This window comes from Sander lucioperca, chromosome 2 (genome assembly GCF_008315115.2).
Source record: "Sander lucioperca isolate FBNREF2018 chromosome 2, SLUC_FBN_1.2, whole genome shotgun sequence".
Classification (NCBI taxonomy): Eukaryota; Metazoa; Chordata; class Actinopteri; order Perciformes; family Percidae; genus Sander; species Sander lucioperca.
The window spans coordinates 21,895,719-21,920,935 of NC_050174.1; the positions used below are offsets into that span (position 1 = coordinate 21,895,719).

Genomic DNA, 25,217 nt, shown 5'->3' on the forward strand with positions numbered 1-25,217 from the left:
CAATGTACTTTAACTAACACACTTTGCTAAGTGATCATTATTGTTTTTTAGTGATGTGCATGGCTGATGAAGCTCGGGTCCTGCTGGCTGCCCTGGACCACCTTGGCAGATTACCCAAGGGAAAAGCAGATGGATCATTTGAGTAAATTCAACATGAAGCCATATTGTACTTTACACATGTAGTCAGCACGGAGGTAGGAATCTAGAAAGTGTGATCAATAATATTCCAGAAATAAGTGTTCCAGTAGTGATTATGAAAGCTAGAAAAATGTTCCTAGAGTGCAAAATTAAAATTATTTATTATTGAGCTAAATTCAAAAAAAAAATTTCATCTAATAAGGTACTTCAAGCTTTACAATAAGTCAAGGAAGTGAAGGACTACAGCCACATCCCAGCCCTTCAAAGAGGCTGTCGTCCAGACTGGAGCGGTGGGCCATCAGTGAGCTCAGGAGACCAGATGATCCCAGGCGTCCAGGAGTTGTGTGTGATATTCCTGCACCACCCTCAGAAGTGTTGTTGCAGACACAAGTCAGCAGAGAAATACAGCTTCCTTAGGTGAAACTGAATATGTGAAATATATACATAACCCTATTACTCAGTATGTTTGTGTATTGTTGGTGATGAAAAACTGATCCTGACCTGTGATGTACTGCAAATAATGACTGACACTGAGTTCCAGCTTCTTCTACCATCGGGGCCCCAGCCAAATACGTTCAAATATCCATTATGTATGTGAAGTTTTATATTGGACTAAAAATAAAGCATTATAATAGTCTCAACCTTATGTCCTGTATTATATAATGAACCAAACTGACAAGGGTGAATGTAAAAAAGTGTTTTAATATATTATGTGCATTTTAAAATATAATTACAGTAAAACAATGTAAACACAAATTAAATTACAGGACAGTATACTGTATATATTGATATACAATGGACTTAGAAACTACAAGTACACAAATGAAAATAAACTTAAGAAAAAGGTTATTGTAAGTGTTAATTGAGTATCTCAGTAAAATATGATCAATACATACTCTATCGGTCTATACCCTGGCTGTTAGAAGCCTTAGCAAACAGTGTTTTCTCCACAGAGAGACTGAAGGCTCCTCTCCCTCTGCTGCTACCACGTCCTCCTGGTTGGACTGCCTGCTGCCTGATGTGAGCTGTGATAGAAAATTATAACAAAGTTCCTTACACAAATCAAATGGTAACAAAGTTCTTATTGATAACTGCGGCTTCTAAGATTGGGTGATTTACAATTAAAATAACTTGCTTTTAAGTAGCCATTAGCAACAGGCTTTAAAAACAATATGAACACTTTCCTTATGCTGACCTGCTTGCAAATGCAACAGAATACATGTAATTAGAGTTAGGATAGCCAGTTTTGTCATAACTAGGAAAGTACAGATGAACATTCTTGTTGTCTTGTAATGTCATCCTCTTGGTGTAAATGTAGCTACCATTACTGAGTTTCTTTTTATGCTATGCTATGCTATGCTATGCTATAATAATGCACATATCTATAAAGATGAACCAGTTAGGCACAGCTAACACTGCATATGTACTGTATGTGTCAACCTCTAGATAGGAATACATTATATGCACAGCTTCTACATTGTACTACTTAACCAATACCCTAGCATTGTGTATTATCAGATATAGCTACGTTACTGACCTAGCTAACGTTACCTGGGACAGCATCGTAGCTCTGCTCTGCTCGGGGTCCTGCACGTCCCACAATGTTTCATTATTCTACAGAGAGAAGACGATAATCAATACGTTAGCAGTTAGCTAACGTTAAATGCTAAGTTAACAGCTTCACTAGCTAATTAGTAACTTAACACAACGAAACAACAAACGTCTAGTAACCATGCTTGCAAAGTACATCACAGACAATATATATGATCAATACTTACATTTTATTAATCTTGTAGGAATCCGCTGTGGAGTGGTTTGTGTGTCATCCAAAATCTCTTAAGTTAACTGCACTGAAACGTCAGGGGGCCGGCAGGCACAGAGCTGTCACTCAAAAATACTCCAAATACGCATTAGCCAATGGGGACGCACCCCTGTAAGACCCGCCCACGCGACAGCTTTGTGTCAGAATCGCAAGCAAAGACTAGGGAAGCGCAAACGAGAAAGCTGGGAGCAGAACTGCAAACGTGATGGAGAGATCAAAAGACTGATCACTGAGAAAGAAGCAGAGGGAACTGAAAACAAAAGGACATAATATCAAACAAATATAAGACCAATAGTTTACGACTACACAAATGTTTTGTTTGCAAGTTTTAAGTTTTACCTTTGAGGTGACAATTTTTTTGCTTGAGTTAGTGATTTTTGTTTGATACTTGAGACGTTTTGCTTGGTATTAAAGACACAAAAATAATTCCATAGATCACTACCTTTTATACATGTGTTACTATAATGATATTGTGAATAGTGATCAGCAACCAAATATTGATAATGTGGAAGTTAGTGCCTTTTGCCTTGGCGTGACATCTCACTTTTTGCAGCCAGTACAAAGGCATAGTGCAGTAACTTCAAAATAGAGGTCAAAAGTCAAAAAGTCTAGATTTTTTATGTAGATAAGTTTCATTACTAAAACATATAATTGCCAGATTCCTAGTGTCCCACCTACTATTCAATTGGCTGGACAACTAAAAAACTTTAAAGTCATTTTTATCAGTTCCACACTCTAGTGAGTTATGGTCTTTTGCCTTTGTAGGGCAGCCTAGCGCTAAAATTCGGTATACCGGTTTGGTGCAGTGTTAGGCTTGATATACTTTCATCTCATTCATCTAAAATACATGTTTGATGCTTTCATATATCAACACTTTCACTAACGTTAGGTTGGAGAGCTAATTTACCTGTTGGCCCACAGACTAAAGAAAAGGACATCACCCAAACTAGCAGTCAGGCCTAGTCATTGGAAACCAGATGTGGGCCAAAAGAAACTAGTGAGTCTGGGGCCACAAATGGCATAGAAAGAGTTGTAGTAGAGTAAGGTATACAATCTAGAATCTTTTATTAACATGAACAATGGGTTGTGTTGGGTTCAATACACCTCTGGCTTTAATAAAAGAGCACAGTAGCTCATACAGTACATAACACTGAGACTCACATTTGTAAACAAGCTGGGATTCAGACAAACTATACAAATAGCAATCCATGCAAACCTTATTAATATATCTTTATATGAGAGAACATTTTATAAAGCACCCAAGGATAATACACACAATAAAGAAAAAGATTAAATAAAGACATAAATATATAGATAAGAGAGAAAAAAAAGATTTCTAATTAAAAACTTAACTTAAAATTGCATTCATACAGGCCCTGCATTTAACTTTAAGCAGCAATTCTCTGGTTTATTGGTATTAAAAGAGTCTCTCCCTATCCCAGAGGGGGCGACATTGTAAGGAGATTCATAAATAGGGAGACTGTTCAGACCTGGTTTTACCATCCAGAATCAGAACGGATTAAACTATTTATTTGAATAACTGCAGGGAAATATGTAACCCAATGTCCTCTTGTAGTCGTCTATCCATATCTGACACACTTTAGGTGGTTTTTGAAAAAGTGAAGCTGCAGTTTGAACTCCACGTCACTGTTTCCAGGGTTTCTAAAACGGGCGTAGTGAGCCTTGTCCTTGTCGTTGCCCGTTTTGGGCTGATGGTCAATGGACACATGGTCACACGTGGCGACCAGCAACGAGCCCAGGCCATCCATAAAGAACTCTGGAGTCAGAAACAGACATTTGGCCTTTAACACCTGCTTGTATCATGCCAACTAAAACTGAAAGTGTGTGGACTAACTGCCACTTGGACTCTAAACTCTGTCTGGGACTAGACCTACCTGAGTGCGCTACCCTCTGGAGCTTAGGGTCAAATCCCACCCTCTGGACGGCATCTGTGCGAGCCAGGAAGAAGTTGACCACCCCACTGGCCAGAAAGCATCGTGGGTAACCAGGAAGTGATTGGAACTTCCCTTGAGACTTCCTGTACAAGCAGCCACCTTCCATTTCCTCTCCTTCCTCATAGAGAAGAGAGAAATAAAACTGGTTCCCTTGTACTGTCCCACCTAGCTGATGAGAACAAAGAGACAAGAGAACTGGTCATAAACTGGCTACCAGTCCATTGTGTACCTGTCTCTTGCCAAATACATGCTGGGAAAGTTTTCTGTTGACAGATGTAGTGGTTGTAAAAAAAAAAAAAAAAAAGAAAAAAAAAAGTGCATAGGAGGAGAAATAGTACATTTTATTTTTAGAGAGTCCTTATTCAGAAATATCAAGCACAATTGATCAAATCAACAAAGAAATGCAGAGAGGATTCATAAGTAAATTTGGCGATGAGCAGAAACCTCAAGCATGCAAAGTGAGTAAACTTAAAGGACAGGGATTGTGTAGGATTTAGGGGGCATGATTGGCAGAAGTCGAATATAATATTAAGAAGTATGTTTTATTTAGTGTATAACACCTGAAAATAAGATTCGTTGAGTTTTTGTTACCCTAGAATGAGCAGTTTATATCTACATACGGTGCGGAGTCCGCCGTGTTGCACTGCCATGTTTCTACAGTAGCCCAGAACGGACAAACCAAACACTGGCCCAGATGGGGCAATTTGTATTTTTGCATCGGCCACCATAGTTGTAACACACACTTGAAGTTCCAGTTGGTTGCAATCCGCAACCCTAGCAACACTAGATGCAGGACCACTGACAGGAGGTACACCTTGTCAGTTACCCCAGTCCCTGGGTGCCTAAAAGGACCCTGTGACCTTTTAAGAATAATCTACCGGGGTGGCATTTGGAGATGATCTTGTCCTGGGCACGAGCAAGACACACATCAGCCCTGGCTACATGTCACTAAATCCTACACACTGAACCTTTAAAGCTATAGGAACTCCATTGAGTACTAGTTATCTGTGGACACAGAGCCAACCCACATCAGACCCAGGAAAAGGCAGCAAAGGCCCTGAGAAGGACCATTCATAGGGTTAGGGTGTAAAAGACAAATACAGTAGCCTATTTCCCAAAGAGTGGTCCATGGACCACGGGTAAAACTTCATGTTTTTAATTTGAAATTCAAAACAGTGTTTCTCAAACCGTCTGCAAGCAAATCCAAAGCCTAACAGTGAGGAGCAAAGATGCTGTTGTGGAGCCAGATATGTTTGGTATTGCTATGTGTCCCCTGGTGGTTGTTCTGTGAACTGTCCCTTTAACGAAGAAAACAGGAAGTGCTTTACTGCAGCCACGTTACTGCCATTATATATAGGAATGGACCAACAGATCCCGTTGCTCTGGACGGAGACCAGTGAAGGCCTTTAGAAGCACTTTTCTGGTGAGCGCTGAGCGTTACTGCGCAGCCTCCAACTGAGAGAGACGACGTAAATGTGACGTGAGCAACCTGTCTGAAAGTTTAAGTCTTCTGGTAGCTGTGCCAAGAGAAATCTCAGTCATTCCCAATCTTGCAGAGATGGAGAGCGTAGGTATATGTAAGGAGATAACATGGACACAGGCTAATTATTGCTAACTAAAATGCTAGTTAACATTAGTAATTCAACTTAAACAGCTAATGTAAGTTGAAACTGCCTGCGAGCTTCTCCTGTACTATACGGTAATTCCTTTACTATGCGACAGTAAGTTGCGTGGTTATGACACAATCGTTAGCCTATTTTTATAAAAACGTCTGCTACGGAGCCATAACGTGAGGTACAAGGTAATGGAGCCTTTTATACATTGTCGTGTTTCTTTAGAAATAAACAATGGACAAATAGAGTCTTTAAATGCTTCAGATGTGAAGTTATTCGCTGTCAAAGTGACGTCAAAATGAATGGCAGTCAATGGGATGCTAACGGGTGGTGATCGCTTTGTAGCATCAAAATGGCGCCATAGGAGGTTCGAGCTCTGAAGCGAAGCTTACCCCCCTGGTTACTGCTGGCTACAATCTTTTGCCATCCTCGCCTTCACAGTTTATAAATGGCATCATCTGAAAGTTATATTGTTTATTATCATAAAAGAGACATGTAGCCTATGCACCATTATTTGTTTGAAAATGTACTGTGATTAGAAAGTTACGTCTTTTCTAAGTTAGCTAATGTGGTCGACTTTATTCTCTGTTATTTAGTACAGTCAAATTGGATATGTCTGTTGTACGGGCATAGCAAATGGTTTTGCTTTGTGTTAATACTTAACCTTTTATCGTAATTTGTTCATTGTCCACAGTTTTACACTTAAACCTGATTAAACTGCCAAAATCAACACATCAGCCTGTTCCTTGGAGCTAGAAGAGAGTGTTTAGCTGTCTATATAGCTGAGCATACATTCTTGGGGACAACACTTAGCCAGGACCGAACTGCATAAAGATAAACCATTATGACAAACTGTGAAGAGACAATGCATAACCATCTACGAGAATCCACGGGACCTACAAGTTTATCCCTCACTAAATAAAAACACAACAACATAAAGCATTTTCCTGTGGACTGGAGACATCCACCTGTCCTATATGACAATGCCAGACCCAAACCCTGACAATATTAATATTCAAGACCTGGATGTCAAGTCAGAATATGCTGCATGCACACGAGCAGCCTTTGCAAAGCGCCAAATAGAGAATGCAAATTGAGAAAGCACTCATAGAGGCCACATTCAATGCGCCAACAGAAGAGTGTGACGCTAAGGCAGCTGTAGAGACAGCTGCAGATTTAGAAAGCCAGTCACACTCTATCATCAAAGCTGTTAACACAGCATATTTACAGTCAACGTTGCTGCCAATCGGTCTCTCTTTGGTCTTTACAAGCTTATTTGTACTTGTGTGAGTTCAGTGCCAGGTGAAGTGGCAACACGCCAAACCAAATCTTGCTCACGGCCTCTGAAAGTCTGGGGCCCTGTGTGAACACCTGACTACAGAAATAACACTTAAATCATTTTACTTGAAAATAATCAACATAAGCTGACCGCTCAGACATCATTCTCATTCTTACCACGTCCAGTTCTGGGACCGCCTCCATCACCTCCACCAGCTTCTCTATCTTTGTGTTCTCCGTGAACAAAAAGTCATCGTCCACCCACAGGAAGTACTTGGTGGTTACCTGGGAGACGGCCAGATTCCTGCCAGCAAACCAGCCCTGAGGAAGAAAAAACAACGTTCATCTTTGGAATCTTTTAAAACCTGTAAATCAGTGATCGTCAACTGGCGGCCCGCGGGCCAGATCCGGCCCGCCAAAGCTTTTAGTCTGGCCCGCAGAACAATCACAGGATTCAGAAAATGTAAAGAGGAAAAAATGCGTTCTGTTATTTAGCATTTCAAGCATTTACAGCAGGTAACATTACACAGGTAGAGCACAAACCCAGCCCCTGTATTTGCATCTCTATTCACATGCCGGGAATTTGTAGATGCCTGTGCTCCACACACACAGCTGAGCTGAGATGTGTGTGCGTTAAAACACGCAGTCAATACTTATCAATGCACTCACCTGTACAGACAGGCATAAACATGTAGAAAGCGATATTTCAATCTGCTCTGTCTGCTCAGTCCACCGCGCTGTTTTATGCGAACACAGCTCTACTCTGCAAATAGAGAATTTTTACAAACAAGCTAAAACAAAAGCTGTCTGTTTGTAATCTAACTGTTTAACTTAGTTTGCTGGGAATCTTGAAATTTGGACAAATTCTTATAAATTTAACTGCTGGCTGAACGAGCCATCCTCTCCGCTGGAACGGTAAACCTATGGATGTATTAAGACCAAAACATATACATGTGGCTACTTAATATGCACGTGAATGACCCGACCATTATGTTTGCGTTCTTCATTCTTGATGATGATGCTGGTTGTATTATTTTGCAACAAAATCAGTTTCATTGCAAATGGGCATAGGTGACGAATGCATAGCCTGCTTATCTGTCCATTCATCATGAAAGCTGGGCTTTTCCACATCAACTTCTCGCTTCAGCCTGTTTGACAGTGACATTCTTACCTGACAACAGTCGTTTCTTCCTGCAAACATTTTCCAGCAATCAGGACGCTGCATACTACAACCATGTTTCCTAATCACAGACTTTAACCATCACTCCTCAGTGAAATGCCTCCTAGTCTGAGATCTTTTTCTACTTAAAGAGCTAGTTATCAGTATGGAGCATTTCGAACAAAAATAGGCGTATTAGGAAGTCCGGCCCCCAGAGTGTCTGCTTAGAAAAATTCTGGCCCTTGGAAAAATGTAGTTGATGACCCCTGCTGTAAATGTTCATTTTAGGTGACAAGTACAATACAATGCAGAGCATTAAAGTGCTCATATGATGCTCATTTATGGTTCATAATTGTAATTTGAGATTGTATCAGAATAGGTTTACATGGTTTAATTTTCAAAAAACATATTTTTATTGTGTGTGTGTGTGTGTGTGTGTGTGTGTGTGTGTGTGTGTACCTGTGCTGGAGGCATTAAGTACTGCCGGATGTGTTCTCCAGTAATGTGCTCTGGTTCAAAGCTGTCATCTGCGATGATGACTTCTATGTTGCTATAGAAACGCCGGATGCTACTCAACAACAACTTGAGTTGTGGGTAGCGCAGAAATGTCTTTGTGGCGATGGTGACGTGAGAGTTGATATCTGACAGACAGAAGTAGGCAAAGAGTTATTTCAAGAAAATACACATGAAGACATTATGATTAGAGTACATGAACTTGCTAGCTGCTTTCTTTTTTTAACAGGAGATTAACATGTGTTGGTATAGATTCATCAGTGAATAACAGGTATAATACAGATCAGTGTTGTTTGATGATTATTTTTAAAAAAATCCTCGATTTACAAATCAATTTACAAATGTGCAGATACACTATAAAAGAAAGTCCAAAGCTGTTTACCACAGACTTTAAAACTAGGAAGGAAGTAGCACCGTGGCGTTCATTTTGAAGCCTCAAGTTTGGCAATTTGGCTGTCGCCATCTTGGTTTTTTAAAACCAAACGTGATGATTTTTTTGAAGAGAGGGTGGAGCTGGGGAGGATGATATTTTAGTGATTGCCAGTGTTGTTTATGGTTGCAATGGTGCTGCGCTAAGCTAAATGCTAAAGAAGGAAGTTGCCAATTTTCAACCCTTCTGAAGCGAGTCATCCAATGGACCTCCGGGTACTGGAGCCATTCATCTGCATGTACAGCAGTACACAGAAAAACGGCAAACTTTCCCTTAGGTCACCAGCTAACGATAGCACTAGCTAGCCAGCTTGGTTGGCAGAACGCTGAACAAGGCATTTTTCGGCGACCAAGATGTTAAAATTAATTTTGATGAAATGATACACACAGTGAGAGGGTCTAAGTTTAGGATAAAAACATGGGCAACACCCATAAACAAGTTGACGGCTGTTTTAATGTACACAGTGCCATGGTTAGCATAGCTAAGCCTCTGTCCTGATTGACAGGTCAGCTGGTAACCACGCCCTAAAGCATCCCCTGCTTTATCGTCAATTTTAAAACAAATGGGACCGTCATTTACAAAAATGAACATGCTGTGTTGAAGAAGACTTGAAACTAGTGACTGAATTAGGTTAATTTTGCCGTATCCTTTATTACAAGCTGAAAAGCTCTTTTTGCAACCAATGGAGTCGCCCCCTGCTGGCAATTAGATAGAATGCAGGTTTAAGGCACTTAAGCTTGGATGCACTTTTCAGACCCAGAAGCTTCTGCCATTATTTTTTCAGTTTTTGCTGTTTACCCCAAACCACGTCAGTTTCATCATTCTTCTTGCTGTATCTTTTATACAGAAGGTTGATTTTAAATTTGACTAGTCGTTTATCTTATGAAAATCACCTGCTGTGACATCAAACTGATTAATGCTTCATTGGTTCAACCCACAGAGCATAGAAGCAGCACTTTCCTGCCATTGATAATAATTAAATGTAAACTTAATTTTTATCCACCAGACTCCATGTTGAGTGCACTCCTACCTGTCCCCATGTCGTGCAGCACTGGCAGCTGAGGCTGTTTGATGGTAATGGGAAACACAGCTTCGTGGTTTTCAAACTGGAAGGATGCTAAGTACAGAAAAGGACAGCTAAGCAGTGGCTTACTCGTCACACACTAGTTATTTATGACATTTAGGAAACAAAGTGGGCTTAAATTAAGCTGCATTTCATTAATTCTAGTAAACACACACAGAAACACACATGCATGCCTGTACAACACATTGACAACTTCAATAATTGTTTTTCATTACATTAACCATATCAGGACTTGCGTCATTTCAACAGGTTCTCACACTCATCTCGTAAAATACGGACGTTGGTCAGGTGCCTTTGTCGTTCTTATTGACGCTAAAAGTCTCCTTTAGCGCTATAAGTAAATGCTCTTGGTCGGGACTATTGCCGTCCCTTTAGCGTTATAAGTAAACGCGCTTGGTCGGGACTATTGCCGTCCCTTTAGCACTATAAGTAAACGCTCTTGGTCGGGACTATTGCCGTCCCTTTAGCGCTATAAGTAAACGCTCTTGGTCGGGACTATTGCCGTCCCTTTAGCGCTATAAGTAAACGCACTTGGTCGGGACTATTGCCGTCCCTTTAGCGTTATAAGTAAACGCGCTTGGTCGGGACTATTGCCGTCCCTTTAGCACTATAAGTAAACGCTCTTGGTCGGGACTATTGCCGTCCCTTTAGCGCTATAAGTAAACGCTCTTGGTCGGGACTATTGCCGTCCCTTTAGCGCTATAAGTAAACGCACTTGGTCGGGACTATTGCCGTCCCTTTAGCGTTATAAGTAAACGCGCTTGGTCGGGACTATTGCCGTCCCTTTTGACGCAGTTATGTTAAGGAAAAGGTCGTGGGTGGGCTTACGGTTCCGTGACACGCGGAAACAACGGGATGGTTATGTTTAGGAAAGGGTCGTGGGTGGGTGTACGGTTCTGTGACACGCGGGAGGAAAATAAAAAGCGACTATAGCAAGCGTGACAAGCGGGATGCGAACCCCGTTCTCCTGGGTGAAAGTCCTGTGTTTGTTTGACCCATCCACCACCCCAACCAACCTCCATATGCGGAAATTCGCCCAATCTAACTGCTGCTCTCCCCAGTGCGTTACACAAATACGCTGAAAGACGCCTTTTTCGTCACATCAGACGCTGACAGCCACTGTCCAAACGTCCTTATTTTACGAGTTCGGAATGAGAACGGGTTGGTCATTTTGTGCATTTCATTTCTGCAATGACAGTATTTTTCACATAAAGATTCTGTTTTCTAGCTCAGTTCCGATTTCTTAGATGCATACCGAGGTCTCCAGTGTGTATATGGTAGACAGTGCTGGTGTAGATCACTTTAGCCAGCGCGTCGTTGAGGATCACCAGGCTGCTAGACTCCATAATCAGTCTAGTCCCACCACCACCTGTCAATTTGTTTTGCCAAAACATAAATAGATTTTAACAATGATTACTGTGATACTTTAATTAGTTGATAAGTGCAATATAAAATGTAGTTTGTTTAAATCCTCAAGTAGCTATACTTTGCTAGGGATGCACCGATACCCAAATGTAAGTACAAGTATTACATACCGATATTATACCATTACAGTTCTAACAACATCCTAACTGACGTTTTGTTTCATCAGATGTTCCTCACTTTCTGACACATTCAGTGGATTTAACTACCACACAACATACAACTGTAGCAGAATAACTGAAATATGTTATCATATGTGAGTGCTGTCAGTGAGGACTGACCCCTAGATACCAACTAGCACGGCTGGGCTGCGTTCTGCCAACGCTGCGGCCCCCGCCAGCAATTTCTGCCACTCAAGACAATGCTTGTGATTCCACCAACACATTGTAAAAGTGTTCCAAAAGCTGCTCTCCACTCTGCTCCACTACAAATACGCACCAGGTTTATTTCTGATGGAGTTGTTGGGCGTTCACCAGGCCGGGCAGGGAGTGGAGGGGCTAGCATCCAGTCAATTTTCTAATTAAACACCCTTTGCCACAAATATTTGATCCGTGTCTTCCATAACCGGACTAAATGGAAGACACCATTTAACTATGTAGACTACTTACTTTTATGGTAGAAGCACAAATACCCAGGAAATATTACCAAAACAATGGAATCTGCGAGTTGGGCAAGCAAAACAATCTGCTTCTGACACGCTCCCATGTGTTATGGAGCATGGTGGCTGACCGAATAAAACTATGACGTAGCCAGTGTATCTGCGCCTGGTGAAATTTCTGGGTTGGCCTTTTTCGGAACAGTGAGAGGCAGTCACCTTCTGCAGGTCCAGCATCACCAACTCTTTGGCCTCTGTAGCACTGATGTTTGAGAAAAAAATATCTTTATACACCTTTTACATAGAGTACAGTTGCCATGCAGTAGAGATTTCTCACTTGATGGCTGCAGTTTATGTTCTGTAAGAGCCAATTTGAGCTCAGGGGATCAATAGGAAGCAATATTTGGTTGGTCAGGTGTTCTTAGTCTGGGTCGATGGCAGTTCATTTCCAGGATAAACGCGCCAGATGTTCCAGCGAGGTGTGTTGCTGTTGTCTAACTCTGTTCGCTTTGGGAAACAACAATAAACTAAATTAAGTTTGAAAGAAAATTTGGATCGTTCAACAAGGCAGGGACCGATTGGCAGGGATTTGCTAAGGACAAAATGCACACGGCGATGCACTGGTAAGAGTAAATTACGTTTAACCATGCATCCAGCTAATTTAAATAGCTCACGTTACTGTATTGTGTGAAGAGTTAACTTCATTCCATATTGTATCTGGCGTTTTCTTTTGCAGGGTGCAAATGTTCCACCAAAACAAGTTCCTTCCTGAGACCATTTTGCAGAGCCACCATATCTGCGAGTGGAGCTTAGCGCCTCCCAAACCGATTGTGATTGGTTTAGATAAATACAAACAACCCAGAGTGTTTTTTTTCTCCTATCCTGGAATGTTTGTGTGGTAGAGCCCGATCTAACTCTGCAGCGCTGTGGAGATAGGTCTGGCAATGGCAGACTAGTTGTTCTACTCGGAAGCACAGACAGACAGTTTTTTGACAACACCATTACAGACTGCACAAACACACATACCCATACACGCCATGTACATGTACGCCATATTCAACTTATTTTTCATCTAATTGACCTACAAGGTAAAAAAGCGCGTCAACTATTCAACCCATGGTACCTCAGGGACTTAAAGCTTGGGCTTAGCCCCTCATCTGTCAAAAGTTTCGAAAGCACGGTCACAGCAGGAATCACATCTGATGCCAATGTCTTTCAGGCAGGAGTAGGCTAAAGCTCATTTATTTAAACAAATCAGACTTAGTCACATCTATTCAGAACTCCTACAACTACAACATATATGAAGTTAGTTCTGATATCGAAATCTCACCTTGGACCTTCACACCTTCAGCTAGATTCTCCGTAGTCAGGACCCCTTTGGACACATTCAAGGACACCTAGAGTAGACACACCAGAGTAAATCTTCTATTGTCTACATTCATTTCAAATAATGATTTGAATCCTGTCCAGGAAAATTGTGACTTTGTACAAGGATCCTATCCTTCTTTTCTATCTTCCTCGGTTTTTGAGTGTAGCTATCTTTAGGCTGGCTTGCTCACCAGCTACGGAAAATTCCTCTGATTGCTAGAAGTAGCATGCAGTGGTCAGTCAATAGATCTGACCAGGATTCTCCAGCCTAGGTTCTTATGTTAATTTAAGGACATTTAGCTTGAAGCTTGGTTGGTCTATAGCTAACTGCTGGCAAATTGTTGGAGGCTCCAATTGCTTGGATTTCCTGGCTTTGCTTCCTAAAAACAGGTGGAATTAGCCTAAAATCGTGAAATGGTGTATCAAAAAGAAAATCTTCATATTTTACCATTTCATGAAATTTGTAAAGAAAGTTAATGAAATCTATACTAAAGATAATTCTTGGAACGTAATATTTTTGTTTGCAAAACAAAACTATGCAAGTAGCCTGAAGCAAGAAGTTCAGTTTGGGCACATAGACTGTAAAAATAATGGACGTAACATTGGTGATGTCACCCATTGGTTTGTGGAATGCCGTTTTGAAGCCTCAAGTTTGCATTTTGGTCATCGCCATCTTGGTATTTTAGAGCCAGAAGTAACCATATTTGGACAAAAGTTCGGAGCTGGGGAGAATGACCCAAAGCCATTGTTGTGTATGGTTTCAATGGCGCTGCGCTATGCTAAATGCTAAAGAGGGAGAGTTGACAATTTTCAACCCTTCTGAAGCGAGTCATCCGGCAGAGGCGAATGAACGCGACATCCGAATACTGGTGCCATTCATATGCAAACCACTAAGAGCTGGTTGAAAATCGGTAGACTTTCTCTTAAGTTACTAGCTAGCTAGCTTTGGTTGGGAGAAAGCTGAACAAGACAGTTTTAGCCGACCAAAATGTTCCAATCAGCTTTGATGAAGTGAAAACTCACAGAGAGCATGGGCAACACCCAAAAACAAGTTCACGGCTATTTTAATGTACACAGGGCCATGGTTAGCATTGCTAAGCCTCTGTCCTGATTGACAGGTTGTTTTGTAGCCAAACCCCTAAAGGGTTACAGACTTCTTTTTGCAACCAGTGGAGTCGCCCCCTGCTGGAAAGTGGATAGAATACAGGTTTAAGGGACTTAACGCATTGGGTTCACTTTTTAGGCACGGAAGTTACTGCTTTTTTGGGCACCAGGCTATTAGTATAATTTTTTTGGAATATATCATTACATTTTTATTCATTTCCCAAGATGGAAGAAGGCCAGTCCCACACCACCACCACACAATCAGAGAATCAGAGAAAGCAAGGAGAGCGCTGTGCTGTCTGCGCACAGCTAGCACAGGCTGCAAGAACAAGGTGAGCAGCTACACCACAGACCTCAACGTCAGGGCGCATTGGTCAAGACATTTTGAAAGCCAATAGTAATTGCGTAGTCTCATTCACAGTCAAACTCTACCATATATTCATCACCGTTTCCTTCTGGCTTTTCAGGGAAAGTGTTTTCCTGACATTATGACAAGAATAAAAATATGGAGAAAATAATACTTGAAAAAAAAAAAAAATGAAAACAAGTCAAATTCAAAATGAAATGAATAAAAATCAGCTTTCAAAATCAAATACAAAAGCAACAATTGCAGCGGTTTCAGGACCTGTACCCCATAGTTGCAGTGAAATTTCTGCCCCCATTTCCAAGGTTAACAGCAAGATGGCTGCTGTACAATGATGTTAAATGTCATGATGTCATGTCATGCTATAGTAATATCAGCACCAAGCAAAGACATTATTTCTATAAAAACAGATTATATTTAAAGTTATTTAAATGTGACTTTAAAATGACACAATGTTGCCTTCTTTATTATATAGTATTACTTTCTCTATGTTTTATCTTCAAATGTGTTAAAGTATATTAAGTAGGGCTGTCAAAATAACGCGTTAATTTCGATTAATTAATCTGAGAAAAAATAACGCAGATTAATCCATTCCATATTGACGTTTGACCCGGAGCCGTTCTAGCCACCATTGAACTGTAAAATGAAGGAGGGAGACGAGAATGTGCTGCCTGGATCATTGACTGGAACATTTACTTTTAATCTTCTTCCTGCCAACCCTGGCTACCGAAATCTGGTACCACTGATATGTCTGCGATTCTCTCTGATGCTCTGAAACAGACGATACAGGCAACACAAACACCGCTGCATGTGACGCTAGTTAACACTATACTCAACAGCAGCTAACGTTAGCCTACCGCTAGCTAGTAGCTGGATTAAACACGGTTAAAATGCTGACAGCTAACGCTAAACGGTGTAAAGTTTGACTGTGTTTTACTGTAGAGGATTCAACACCGGTATGTAACAATCTGCAGCTGCCGTCGGAGAAACAACACAGATGGTGCGTTCAATTAAACTGGTAAACTACAGTCTTGTGGTGCATTTGAAGTTATTGTAAATGTCCTTTTCCAATCTGGTGGTTGTTTTTGTCGTTCAACAGCAATTTACTAGTGAAATAAGTTATTGTTATTGTTATACATTATTATTAAATCATTTCATTTTGACCATATGGCCTTAGCAATAAACAAGCCGTTCTTTAATGTCACCAACTGTTGTTTAGTAGGCCTACCCTTTGTTTCTTTTCTTTTTTTACTTTCTTAAAAAGTATCGGTTCAGGCCCCGTTAATTATGTATGTATAATATTAATTTCGATTAATTAATCACAGAGTATGTAATTAATTAGATTACATTTTTTAATCGATTGATAGCCCTAATATTAAGTATATCTAATACATGATAAATCTTTAATTTTTTTAAACATTCAGCAGCCATCTTGTATCAACCAGCCACACACTACCATTCTACCAAATTGATCTGCGTGAGATTGACCAGCCGATTTGTTGCATCACATGTGGGATGGGATCACACCAACCTTGTAGCTGCTTCTTTGTCCCGCATGCAGTGCTAAACCTGAAATCAAAATCACCTCATGCTTTCATACTTTAACAGGACACATCTCCAGCTTTGGAACTTCTACCTGTTAAACTACTAAAAATCCCCAAGCAGCTGTTCTATGGTAACTCTGTCCTGAAAATAAACTCTGTGTGTCAGGATCAGGAACACACCTTTCATATTGCTAAGTCAACTCATTTGCTGTGGTATTGTTTGTTGGTTATTACTACTCTCAGTAGTTTGATTGGGTTTTACTTTGCGTTTTAAGATACACTATGACAGTTCATTTCACCAGATATTCCAGCCATGTTTCATTTATGGCTTGACTAAATCCCCTAAATTCTGGTTGCTTAGACACATTTTGGTCCCAACAGATTTAGCTCCCTGAGTGCATTATTTTTCACTGTATTTTTCCATGACCCACCCAAACCAACCCAACATTTTACAACTTGCTATTGCTATAATTAGCTATAAGTAATTAATTGACTTCAAGTGTAGCAAACCTGGTATGGGAGTGGTGGTCAAAGGTCGTACTGTAAAACCCTGGATAGGATACTGCAGAGGAGAGTTTGGCAAAGCAATCAGCAGTCTAGATAATACAGATGTAGTCCTGTGGGGGTGGGGGTGAAGAGGAGGTAAGGTCATAAAACAGCTGTGACCCATCAGAAACTGTGCACATCGTCATCGTCTGCCCGTGTGTGGTAGACAATGGAGGGCGAAGAAGAGCGTCTACACAAACGGCGTAAACATTAATACATTACATCCACGGGTTACAGCTGTATGATTATACGCAGTTTGTTATTGCTTCCTAAGGAGAAGAGAGTAAACCGCTCGTGACCATATTAACCACAGTGCGACCAAAATTTGAGACTGAATTTTACATCCAGTCGCACATGTGCGACCAGTAAATTTGCCCCCCCCACTTTTTTTCTTTTTTTTCTTTTTTTTCTTACACCTTAAGCCTGGTTCACACAGCAGGATAATTAGGCCGATTTTAGCCCCGATTCACCCCTTCTGACAATCTTAAGGATGCTCCGATTATCGTAAAATAATCTGATCAGATATTCCTGCCGTGTGTGGTGTGTTAAGACTGCTCTCGTCTGCTCGGAAGGACGTCGGGACCGCTCCGATCTCAAATCGGGGATATAAATTGGGAAACGAGCACGCAGCCTGTGGACTGTGGCGTGTAGCCAATCAGAAAGCGAGGTGACGAGGCGGCGAGGAAAGCACCGGGAAACAAAATCAAAACAGCCGGCAGCATGGCGCACCAGAAAGTCCGGTGGACGTCGGAGATAAGTATAGCAAGTATAGTCCATGCCCGCGTTGTCTCCACTTCTTTGACCATCGCCTTTTCTTTTGATAACGTTTTTTTTCGGTTAAAAACAAACTACAAATTATCGCCACTGCATCCTCTTCGTCTGCCATGATTGTTTACTCTGAAGTCACGTTTGATCTCGAGGGATTTTGCAAGATTTCCCGTCTGACCTGGGAATGCTCGGGAGTCAAATTTTGCCGTGTGCTGCGCACCACACACTGTACGACCAAAACTGTTAGACCCGTGATTTTTTATCGCCGTGTGTGGGGTCTCTCAGGATTGGAAAATCGGCCGACAATTTTAAAATCGTCCCGTGTGAACCAGGCTTTAAACGTGGAAGCGGCGCGTCAATGAATCCGGAATCTGTGGCAGGCCAATGAGTGTGAGAAGGATAGGGAATGGACACTGTAAGTGGTTAATGTGTGGAGGGGGAGGGTCCTAGAGATAATCAAGCGCGTAAACGTCTGTGGGAAGGAGACAGATATCACAACCTGCTACGTGCGTCCGAACAATGAGCAAGCAAACTATTGACTTGTTCTTCCGACCTGCGGCTAGCGTGCTAGTGCCAGAGTCTACAGTGTCACAGTCAGATGATGATTCAGAGTCAGTGGTTTGTGTGGCGAAAAAGGCCCGAACCCACAATTTTCGGGAAGACTGGCCGCGAGAATTTACTTGGTTGAGGTACTGTAAGGAGACGAACTCCATGAACTGCGAATGTTGCAGTCGCTACCCCAGAACTGCAGGGAACACGAAGTTTGCCGACAGTGCGGGCACTTCGCAGTTTAAACACAATACACTAGTTAAACACAATCTTAGCCTCAAGCATAGAGTATGCCGTGACATGTTAAAGGTGCTCTAAGCGATGTCACGCGTTTTTAGGCTACAAAATGTTTTGTCACATACAGCAAACATCTCCTCACTATCCGCGAGCTGCCTGTCCCCTGAACACAAACGGCAGCAAAAACAAACTGCTCCAACCTGCACCCAAAACATACACAAACAGTGTTCCAGCGTTTCAGCCAATAACCGACAAGAAGGATTTTGGAGGTGGGGGTTGAGGGGGTAGCATTTCGTGGCCACAAATTAGTATATTGTGGCAACAAATTAGCATTTTGTGGCCACAAATTAGTATTTCGTGGCCACAAAGTAGCATTTCGTGGCCACAAATTAGTATATTGTGGCAACAAATTAGCATTTTGTGGCCACATATTAGTATTTCGTGGCCACAAATTAGTATTTCGTGGCCACAATATTTTTTTTTTCCGGATGTCATGTCTGTGGCTCCGTATATTTGTGCCAACCCGTAATTGTCAGGCTTTCTGCCAAATGTCACTTTTGTGGAAGCAAACTAACAAGCATGTAGCAACGGTAGCATTTTACCATGCAGCTCATCGATAACAACCTACTGAGGGGACAATATCTTGGTTACAACAAAGGAATACTGGGGTAATATGTTTCACTTACAAAAGGTAATAACCTTGTAAAATTTTTGTATAAAAAACTAAAATAACGGGTATCACTGGGTATTCATTTCTGTTCTAGGTTATTCATAAAACTTGAGGGTATTAATGGGGAAAAACATCTCAAGGTGACAGAACATCTAAGTAAGAACATGGTAAAAAAAAAAAATATGGTAACAATAGGGTAATCTGCTCACAATGATCATATTTTTTATCAGGCTATGGTCTCTCAGTAATGATTGGGGGTACTGTACAACCCTTAATAAATAATTAAATATTTAAATAATGACACCAATACATGCATTCATTTATCTATCCATCCATCCACTACCTGGCTTTGTGTTGTTGGAGCTCCTTAGCTCGCCGTTTGGCCATCTTCTCATACTGATCCTTGGGGATGTGATCTTTGAGCAGCACTGAGCCGCCAGGACAGGTGCATGGACCAGGTGGGGGAAGATGACTCTGGAGTGACAAGCTGGAAGTGTGGGGGGGGATAATATGGAAGTTCGGAAGGATCACAATTCTGTTCTCTTCTTTGTCATGTTATCACTTAAGAACAAGCACAATGTTCAACATTGCTTTAGGGCAACGCACAGAATTACTGTATCTTAGGCTTAGTCCACACGTACACAGGTGTTATTTTTTTTTTTTAAGCGTAGCTTTTTCTATGCGTTTTGGCCTTTTGTCGTCACACAAGCTTTTTAGGTCACTGTAAACGGAGCTTTTGGTAAAATCCGGCTAGGGTGAAGATTTGTAGAAACACTGTTTTTGTGTTGTCGTGTGAACAGGGAAAACTGAGTTTTTGGTTTAACGTCAAGAGTGTGCACCGTTATTTCCTTTTGTGAGGCATTTCAAATGGGGCGACATGTCTTGCAATGGCAGACCTGGCCAAAATAGTACTGGTAACTAGGGGGAGCGCTAAGTGGAACAGCTTGATTTTTTGACCCGAGAGAGAGAGAGAGAGAGAGAGAGAGAGAGAGAGAGAGAGAGAGAGAGAGAGAGAGAGAGAGAGAGAGCACACGTTCAATCTCCGAACGGTGTGAAACTGCTTTGAGATTACAGACTGTAAATATTAAGTCTATGTTTGAGATATGTTTTCTGTTTGGTGGGTGTGTCTCTACTTTATTGGCTCAGGTCACAGGTGATACTCAAACAGCAGAGACGTGTCTGTAAACTCGTGGTAATAAAAAGGCAGAGCGCTCTCTCCCCGTGGGGTCGGAAATCAAGCTGTTCCACTTAGCACTCCCTCTAGAGGTCTGGAGAACTTCCGTTGTGTAATCTGGATGCAGCGTTTTTTTTTGTTGCATTTGTTTTCGGGGATTGCATGCTTTTCTTTTTGCATCGTTTCTGTTTTCGGAGTTTGTGTGGTTTCTTTTTGCATCGTTTGTGTATTTGCAGTGCGTTTGTGTATTTGGTTGTGTTGGGTGTATTTGCAGCGTGTTTGCTAAATGCTGGGCATGTGTTGTCAAATTAATGAAGGTGTTTTCTTAATTTGCTCGTGTTTTGTCTATTTGCGTGTGTTTCATTAAGTTACAGTGCGTTTGCCCCTGTCGGCCACCGTAGTTTTAGTCGTGCAACAGAAAACTCAGACAGACAGAGTTTAAAATGTCTAGAGTTTAGAGAACACAAAGGAAGTCCAAGTTAAACGGATATCCAGCCTAAATGAGAGAAATCCGGAGGAATTTGAATCTCTGAAGTGGAACGTCAAGGATATAGACTAGATGGCCGCCTACCAAGAGCCATGTTCAATCTGAGTTTTCTGCCTGTTAAAAGTAGGTTTTTCCTCACCGCTGTCGCACTTGCTTAAGAAAATGGCCTTTTTATCTCCTTTTCTTCATTTAGGAGTTTGGAGCAAGGGATGTGGAATTTACATGTAGGCCGAAACCCTCTGTTTGAAAGACCACATGGTCTCTGAGTCTTTTGTCTCTGAGTACAAGATCAGTTTATGCACATTTGTTTGAAAAAAAAATGATTGAAGTGTGATTTTTTGCGAGGATCTGTACCAAACAAAGATTTTTTTCTTTAGTCTGTAGGATACAATTTGTAGGCCGGGACGTCTCTGCAGCACCGCAATACTTTATTTTAGAATGGTTTGACACATATGCGCACCTGCGATTTGGATACTGCACTAGTTCATATTGCAATTTCGATAAAATTGCGATTAATTGTGCAGCCCTACTTAAAATGAGTCACGTAAAACTACTAAAATAAGAACATAATGTGATGTCACAGACTCACAGACAGTCACGGACGAAGGTCTGTAAAACTTTGATTACTTTAACAATGACGGTTTGACGTTTAGTTTCACAAGGGACACCTATGAAAGTGCTTAGTGGAAGTCCTGTGTTTGTTTGCCTTCTTACACACATTTTTGCATTCTTATACTTTGGATACATGCTGTCAACACAGTTGCTGTTTTAATTAGGGAAACTAAAGGACAACCTACAAAGCAGCACACACACACACACACACACACACACAGAGTGGGCTTTACCTCTTTTGTATAGTGGGAATCTCTTGTCTTAGCTCTCCAGAACGGTAATGGAGTATCATGAAATATAATATCGGCAGGATGATCACACACACAACAGCAGCCCTCATTAGTATTTTGGTAATCACAGCCTTCTGAAGAGATAGACACACACAGGTTTTGGCTCATAATTCCTGAAATGTAAGCAACCAAGCTAATTTAATCGAGTCTCTAGACTTAGACTTAGAAAACTGTAATGTCCCCGAGAGGCAACTTGTTGTACAGTACAGACATATTAACACATAACCACAACACAAACATTGAACAAGACATCTACAGCACTATTTATTTAACACATACAGTACATACACACATGAATAAATAGAATACAATAAAAGGAGTATGTTGCACTTCCCTAAAAGGCCTAATTTCATAAATAAATTAAACTACTGCACAGTACTTCACCTACAGTATATTCCTCCTCCAGTTATACCCCTCCCCACGTCTTATTTAATTGGGTTATTGCCGTGGTCTTTGTTTGATAAACAAATGGTACATAGTATGTGGGTGTGACACTGAGGCAAACCATAACTGAACCAAACTGTCCGATTAAAGACATGTTATGCGTGTAACAGTGGCCGTTTCCCATAGACATGGTTAAACACTTTCCGTGAATTAATTATGAAATATCTGATATAAAATATATACACTTCCGTTTCCCCTCTACAAAACACTGACAGTTGAAACGTATCAAAGACAAAAGCAAACATGGAACCTTTGTCTAACACCAAGAAATAAAGTCCGCCAAACAAATCTGGAAAAATAAACCGGACACTCCTAACATTTGTGTCAAACATGTTTTTGTTTAATTTGTTTGACATGTTCTTGCTTTGTAAAGTAAATGGACAAATAAAAGAAAAGAAAATACTAATCGCCAGTTGCCTAATTATTTCTACTCTGAATACAGTACAACATGTAACATTTTGTTTACATTTAAAATGGATTACATGTAAACAGAAAATAGAGAAAGAAGAAGCAAAAACAGTAGGCTAGCATTACAGGATCAAATCAATCAAGAGTTTATGATGTCAGTACTATGAACGCATTCTAAATCACTATGGATGAATATTAGGAAACCATGAGCAGCAGTTATTGTTAAGACCACGCAGAAATACAGAGAAAATGTCACCATGAGAACCAAAAACATCATAGTTTATGTTACAGAAAGATGAATGAGTACTTACCATGTTCTCTTCTTGAGGCTCTACTCTTAGCTGTTGTACCCAGGGCAATGGTGATTATGACAGATGACACATAAAGCTTGACAAACCTGTTTGACTCGCTCTTAAAAAACACAAGAAACTGCAGGCACTAACCACACGCAAACAACGCCCGCTCAACCTCACAGTCCCATTGTTACTAAGCAGAAAGAGCCGCCCCAACAGATGATAGGCTGTGTGTGTGTGTGTGTGTGTGTGTGTGTGTGTGTGTGTGTGTGTGTGTGAAATGACGTTAACAAAAAATACATAAATTGTTGTGGTTAACATAAAGCGTCCATGTTTATTATATGCAAGTTTTCTCCAAAATTATACCGGAGCATACAAGTGAAATTAACTTCCTTCTTCGCTACGCCCATCCCACAAAGGAGTACAAGCCTCTGCACACATTGGAGCTCATTCTCCCCAGATACAATGATCCGTCATTTCATATTTCTTCAGTTGGCAGCTCAGCCTGCCTGTGTAAACATCGATCTGAAGGCTCCACCAACAGGCCAAAACCTAAACTGACCCTGACCTTCGCCTTCTGACCAGCAGATTATATATAGAACATATTAACTGCTGAATGGAAACTGATTGGTAAGAAAATATCTCAAATATATACAGAAAAGGACAAGGGCCATGTGAAAATGTATTTGAGTTCTGAGTTTAAAGTCAGAATTCTGAGAGAAAAAAAGTCAAGTGCTCTGACTTTAAACTCAGAATTCGGAGTGTTTTTTCTTAAAGTCAGAATATGACAATTCACCATGACGTCACAACAATAATAGACGTTCTTCCGGGTGGCAAAAGCCGAAGCGTTCCTATGGCAACGCTAGTAAATTGCTTGGAAGGGAGACCCACCGTCGGCAGTAGCCTAATCTACATTTCAACAGGTAAGTTGATTCAAAAACACACGTGGTGGAAATTCAGACATAGTTAACATGATCATTATGGGACTGATTAACTAATTCCGGAGATAGCAATAAATGAAATGCCTAACCTTGGTCATAGTAGATGTAGCGCTAGTCTACTACCATCATTTTTAAATGAGCCTCAGCCTACTCTTGAGTAGTTCTTTTAGTGACTGTTGCTGTTTGACTTACAATATGTTAGGCTACGGTAGATGGTCTATTTCCCTGTTATCCAACTAAAAAGCCTATGATTGTTTTCTGTTGCTCGGATCGGATGGCACAGACGTGAGCTTTTGACGGTGAAATGGATAGGGCGCTGTAGCCTAGCGCTACTCAGCACTCAAACTAAACTCGCGGTGATGGTGAAACCAATGTGGTGCACACACAACTATGTTTTGCTTTTCCTATTTCTTCCATTGACATTTGATCAGTAGCCTACATGGCACTAGAAGTTCGGTCTCTTCCTTGTATAATACTTTTACTTCAGGCAGCGACTGGCAATGAGTCTGATCTTCAAAAGAGACCTTAAGTTTACTAATATTAGTCTCGAATTTCCCCAGCTGAAGATAATTATGCTCTGCTATGATTTTGTAGATGGACAGTTTTGAGATTACATGAAGCAGAGTTGAAGAGCAAGCAGGGTTGGCAGCAGAAAGGTAAACGTTGGATGAATCATATCATTTAGCGGATCATTAAGATTTCCTCTTAGCAGTTTTAATATTGGTTGTTTGCACATTCTTCCAGTCACTCTGCAATTTAACAGAACCACGTTTTTTTTTTTTTATATTGAACACTAGGGACCTGACAGAGCAAAGCAGAATAGAGAAGTGACTGCAATGAGAGGGAGCCCAAAGACAGGCAGGAGCATCCAGTCCAGACAGAAAGAAGGCAGGCAGTTGCTTTCAGAGACAGACTGAGGGAGAGACAGAAAGTTTTCACGAAATATGTCTAATCTTTCTGCATATCTTCTTCAGTTGGACAAATGTGATTCCAATAGGTACACTGGTAAACTGAAACTCTCGTTTGAAGATCAGATTCTGTCTTTGCCAGATCCATACAATCTAGATGATGGCTGGTATGCTGCTGATGCTAATAAATTGCCCCTGTTCGAGTATCTTGACCTTTTTAACTACCTGATTAATACTCCAGGCCCTTGTGCAGGTGAGGCTTTGCGAGCCTATAAGTCACTAGAGGCTTATAACTATTTTGTTTGTGATCATGCACCAAAACATCAAGCAGCATGATCTATCAGAAACAACTAACAATTGACAATCTGTCTCAAGCAACTGTTGCTCAGTCCCAGTCACACCTTTGGAGTGCTCAGAGAAGAGGAAGAGTGACTGCCAGCAACATCCACAGGGTCATCAAACGCAAAGCAGATGGAGCTTCAGCTGTAAGGACCATCATGC

At 41.0% G+C, this 25,217-nt stretch overlaps 1 protein-coding gene across 3 annotated transcripts; it reads right to left on the reverse strand.

Moving 5' to 3' along the window:
* Nucleotides 1–3,173: 3,173 nt before the first annotated feature.
* On the reverse strand, nt 3,174–23,018 carry LOC116045072 (beta-1,4 N-acetylgalactosaminyltransferase 2-like). Of its 3 annotated transcripts, XM_035994794.1 has the most exons (12): nt 22,886–23,017; nt 21,666–21,796; nt 19,503–19,646; nt 16,900–17,006; nt 16,377–16,414; nt 13,340–13,406; nt 11,248–11,361; nt 9,939–10,025; nt 8,425–8,606; nt 6,984–7,127; nt 3,856–4,084; nt 3,174–3,737 (listed from the first exon to the last, which is right to left on the reverse strand). In XM_035994794.1, exons 1-12 carry the CDS (start codon nt 22,886–22,888, stop codon nt 3,541–3,543), a joined length of 1,443 nt encoding a protein of 480 aa, XP_035850687.1. In that variant the 5' UTR covers nt 22,889–23,017; the 3' UTR covers nt 3,174–3,540. The 3 variants fall into 3 exon arrangements, with proteins under 3 accessions (XP_035850687.1, XP_035850689.1, XP_035850691.1); XM_035994796.1 differs by lacking the exon at nt 11,248–11,361 and having other exon boundaries at nt 22,886–23,018; XM_035994798.1 differs by lacking the exon at nt 19,503–19,646.
* Nucleotides 23,019–25,217: the final 2,199 nt, after the last annotated feature.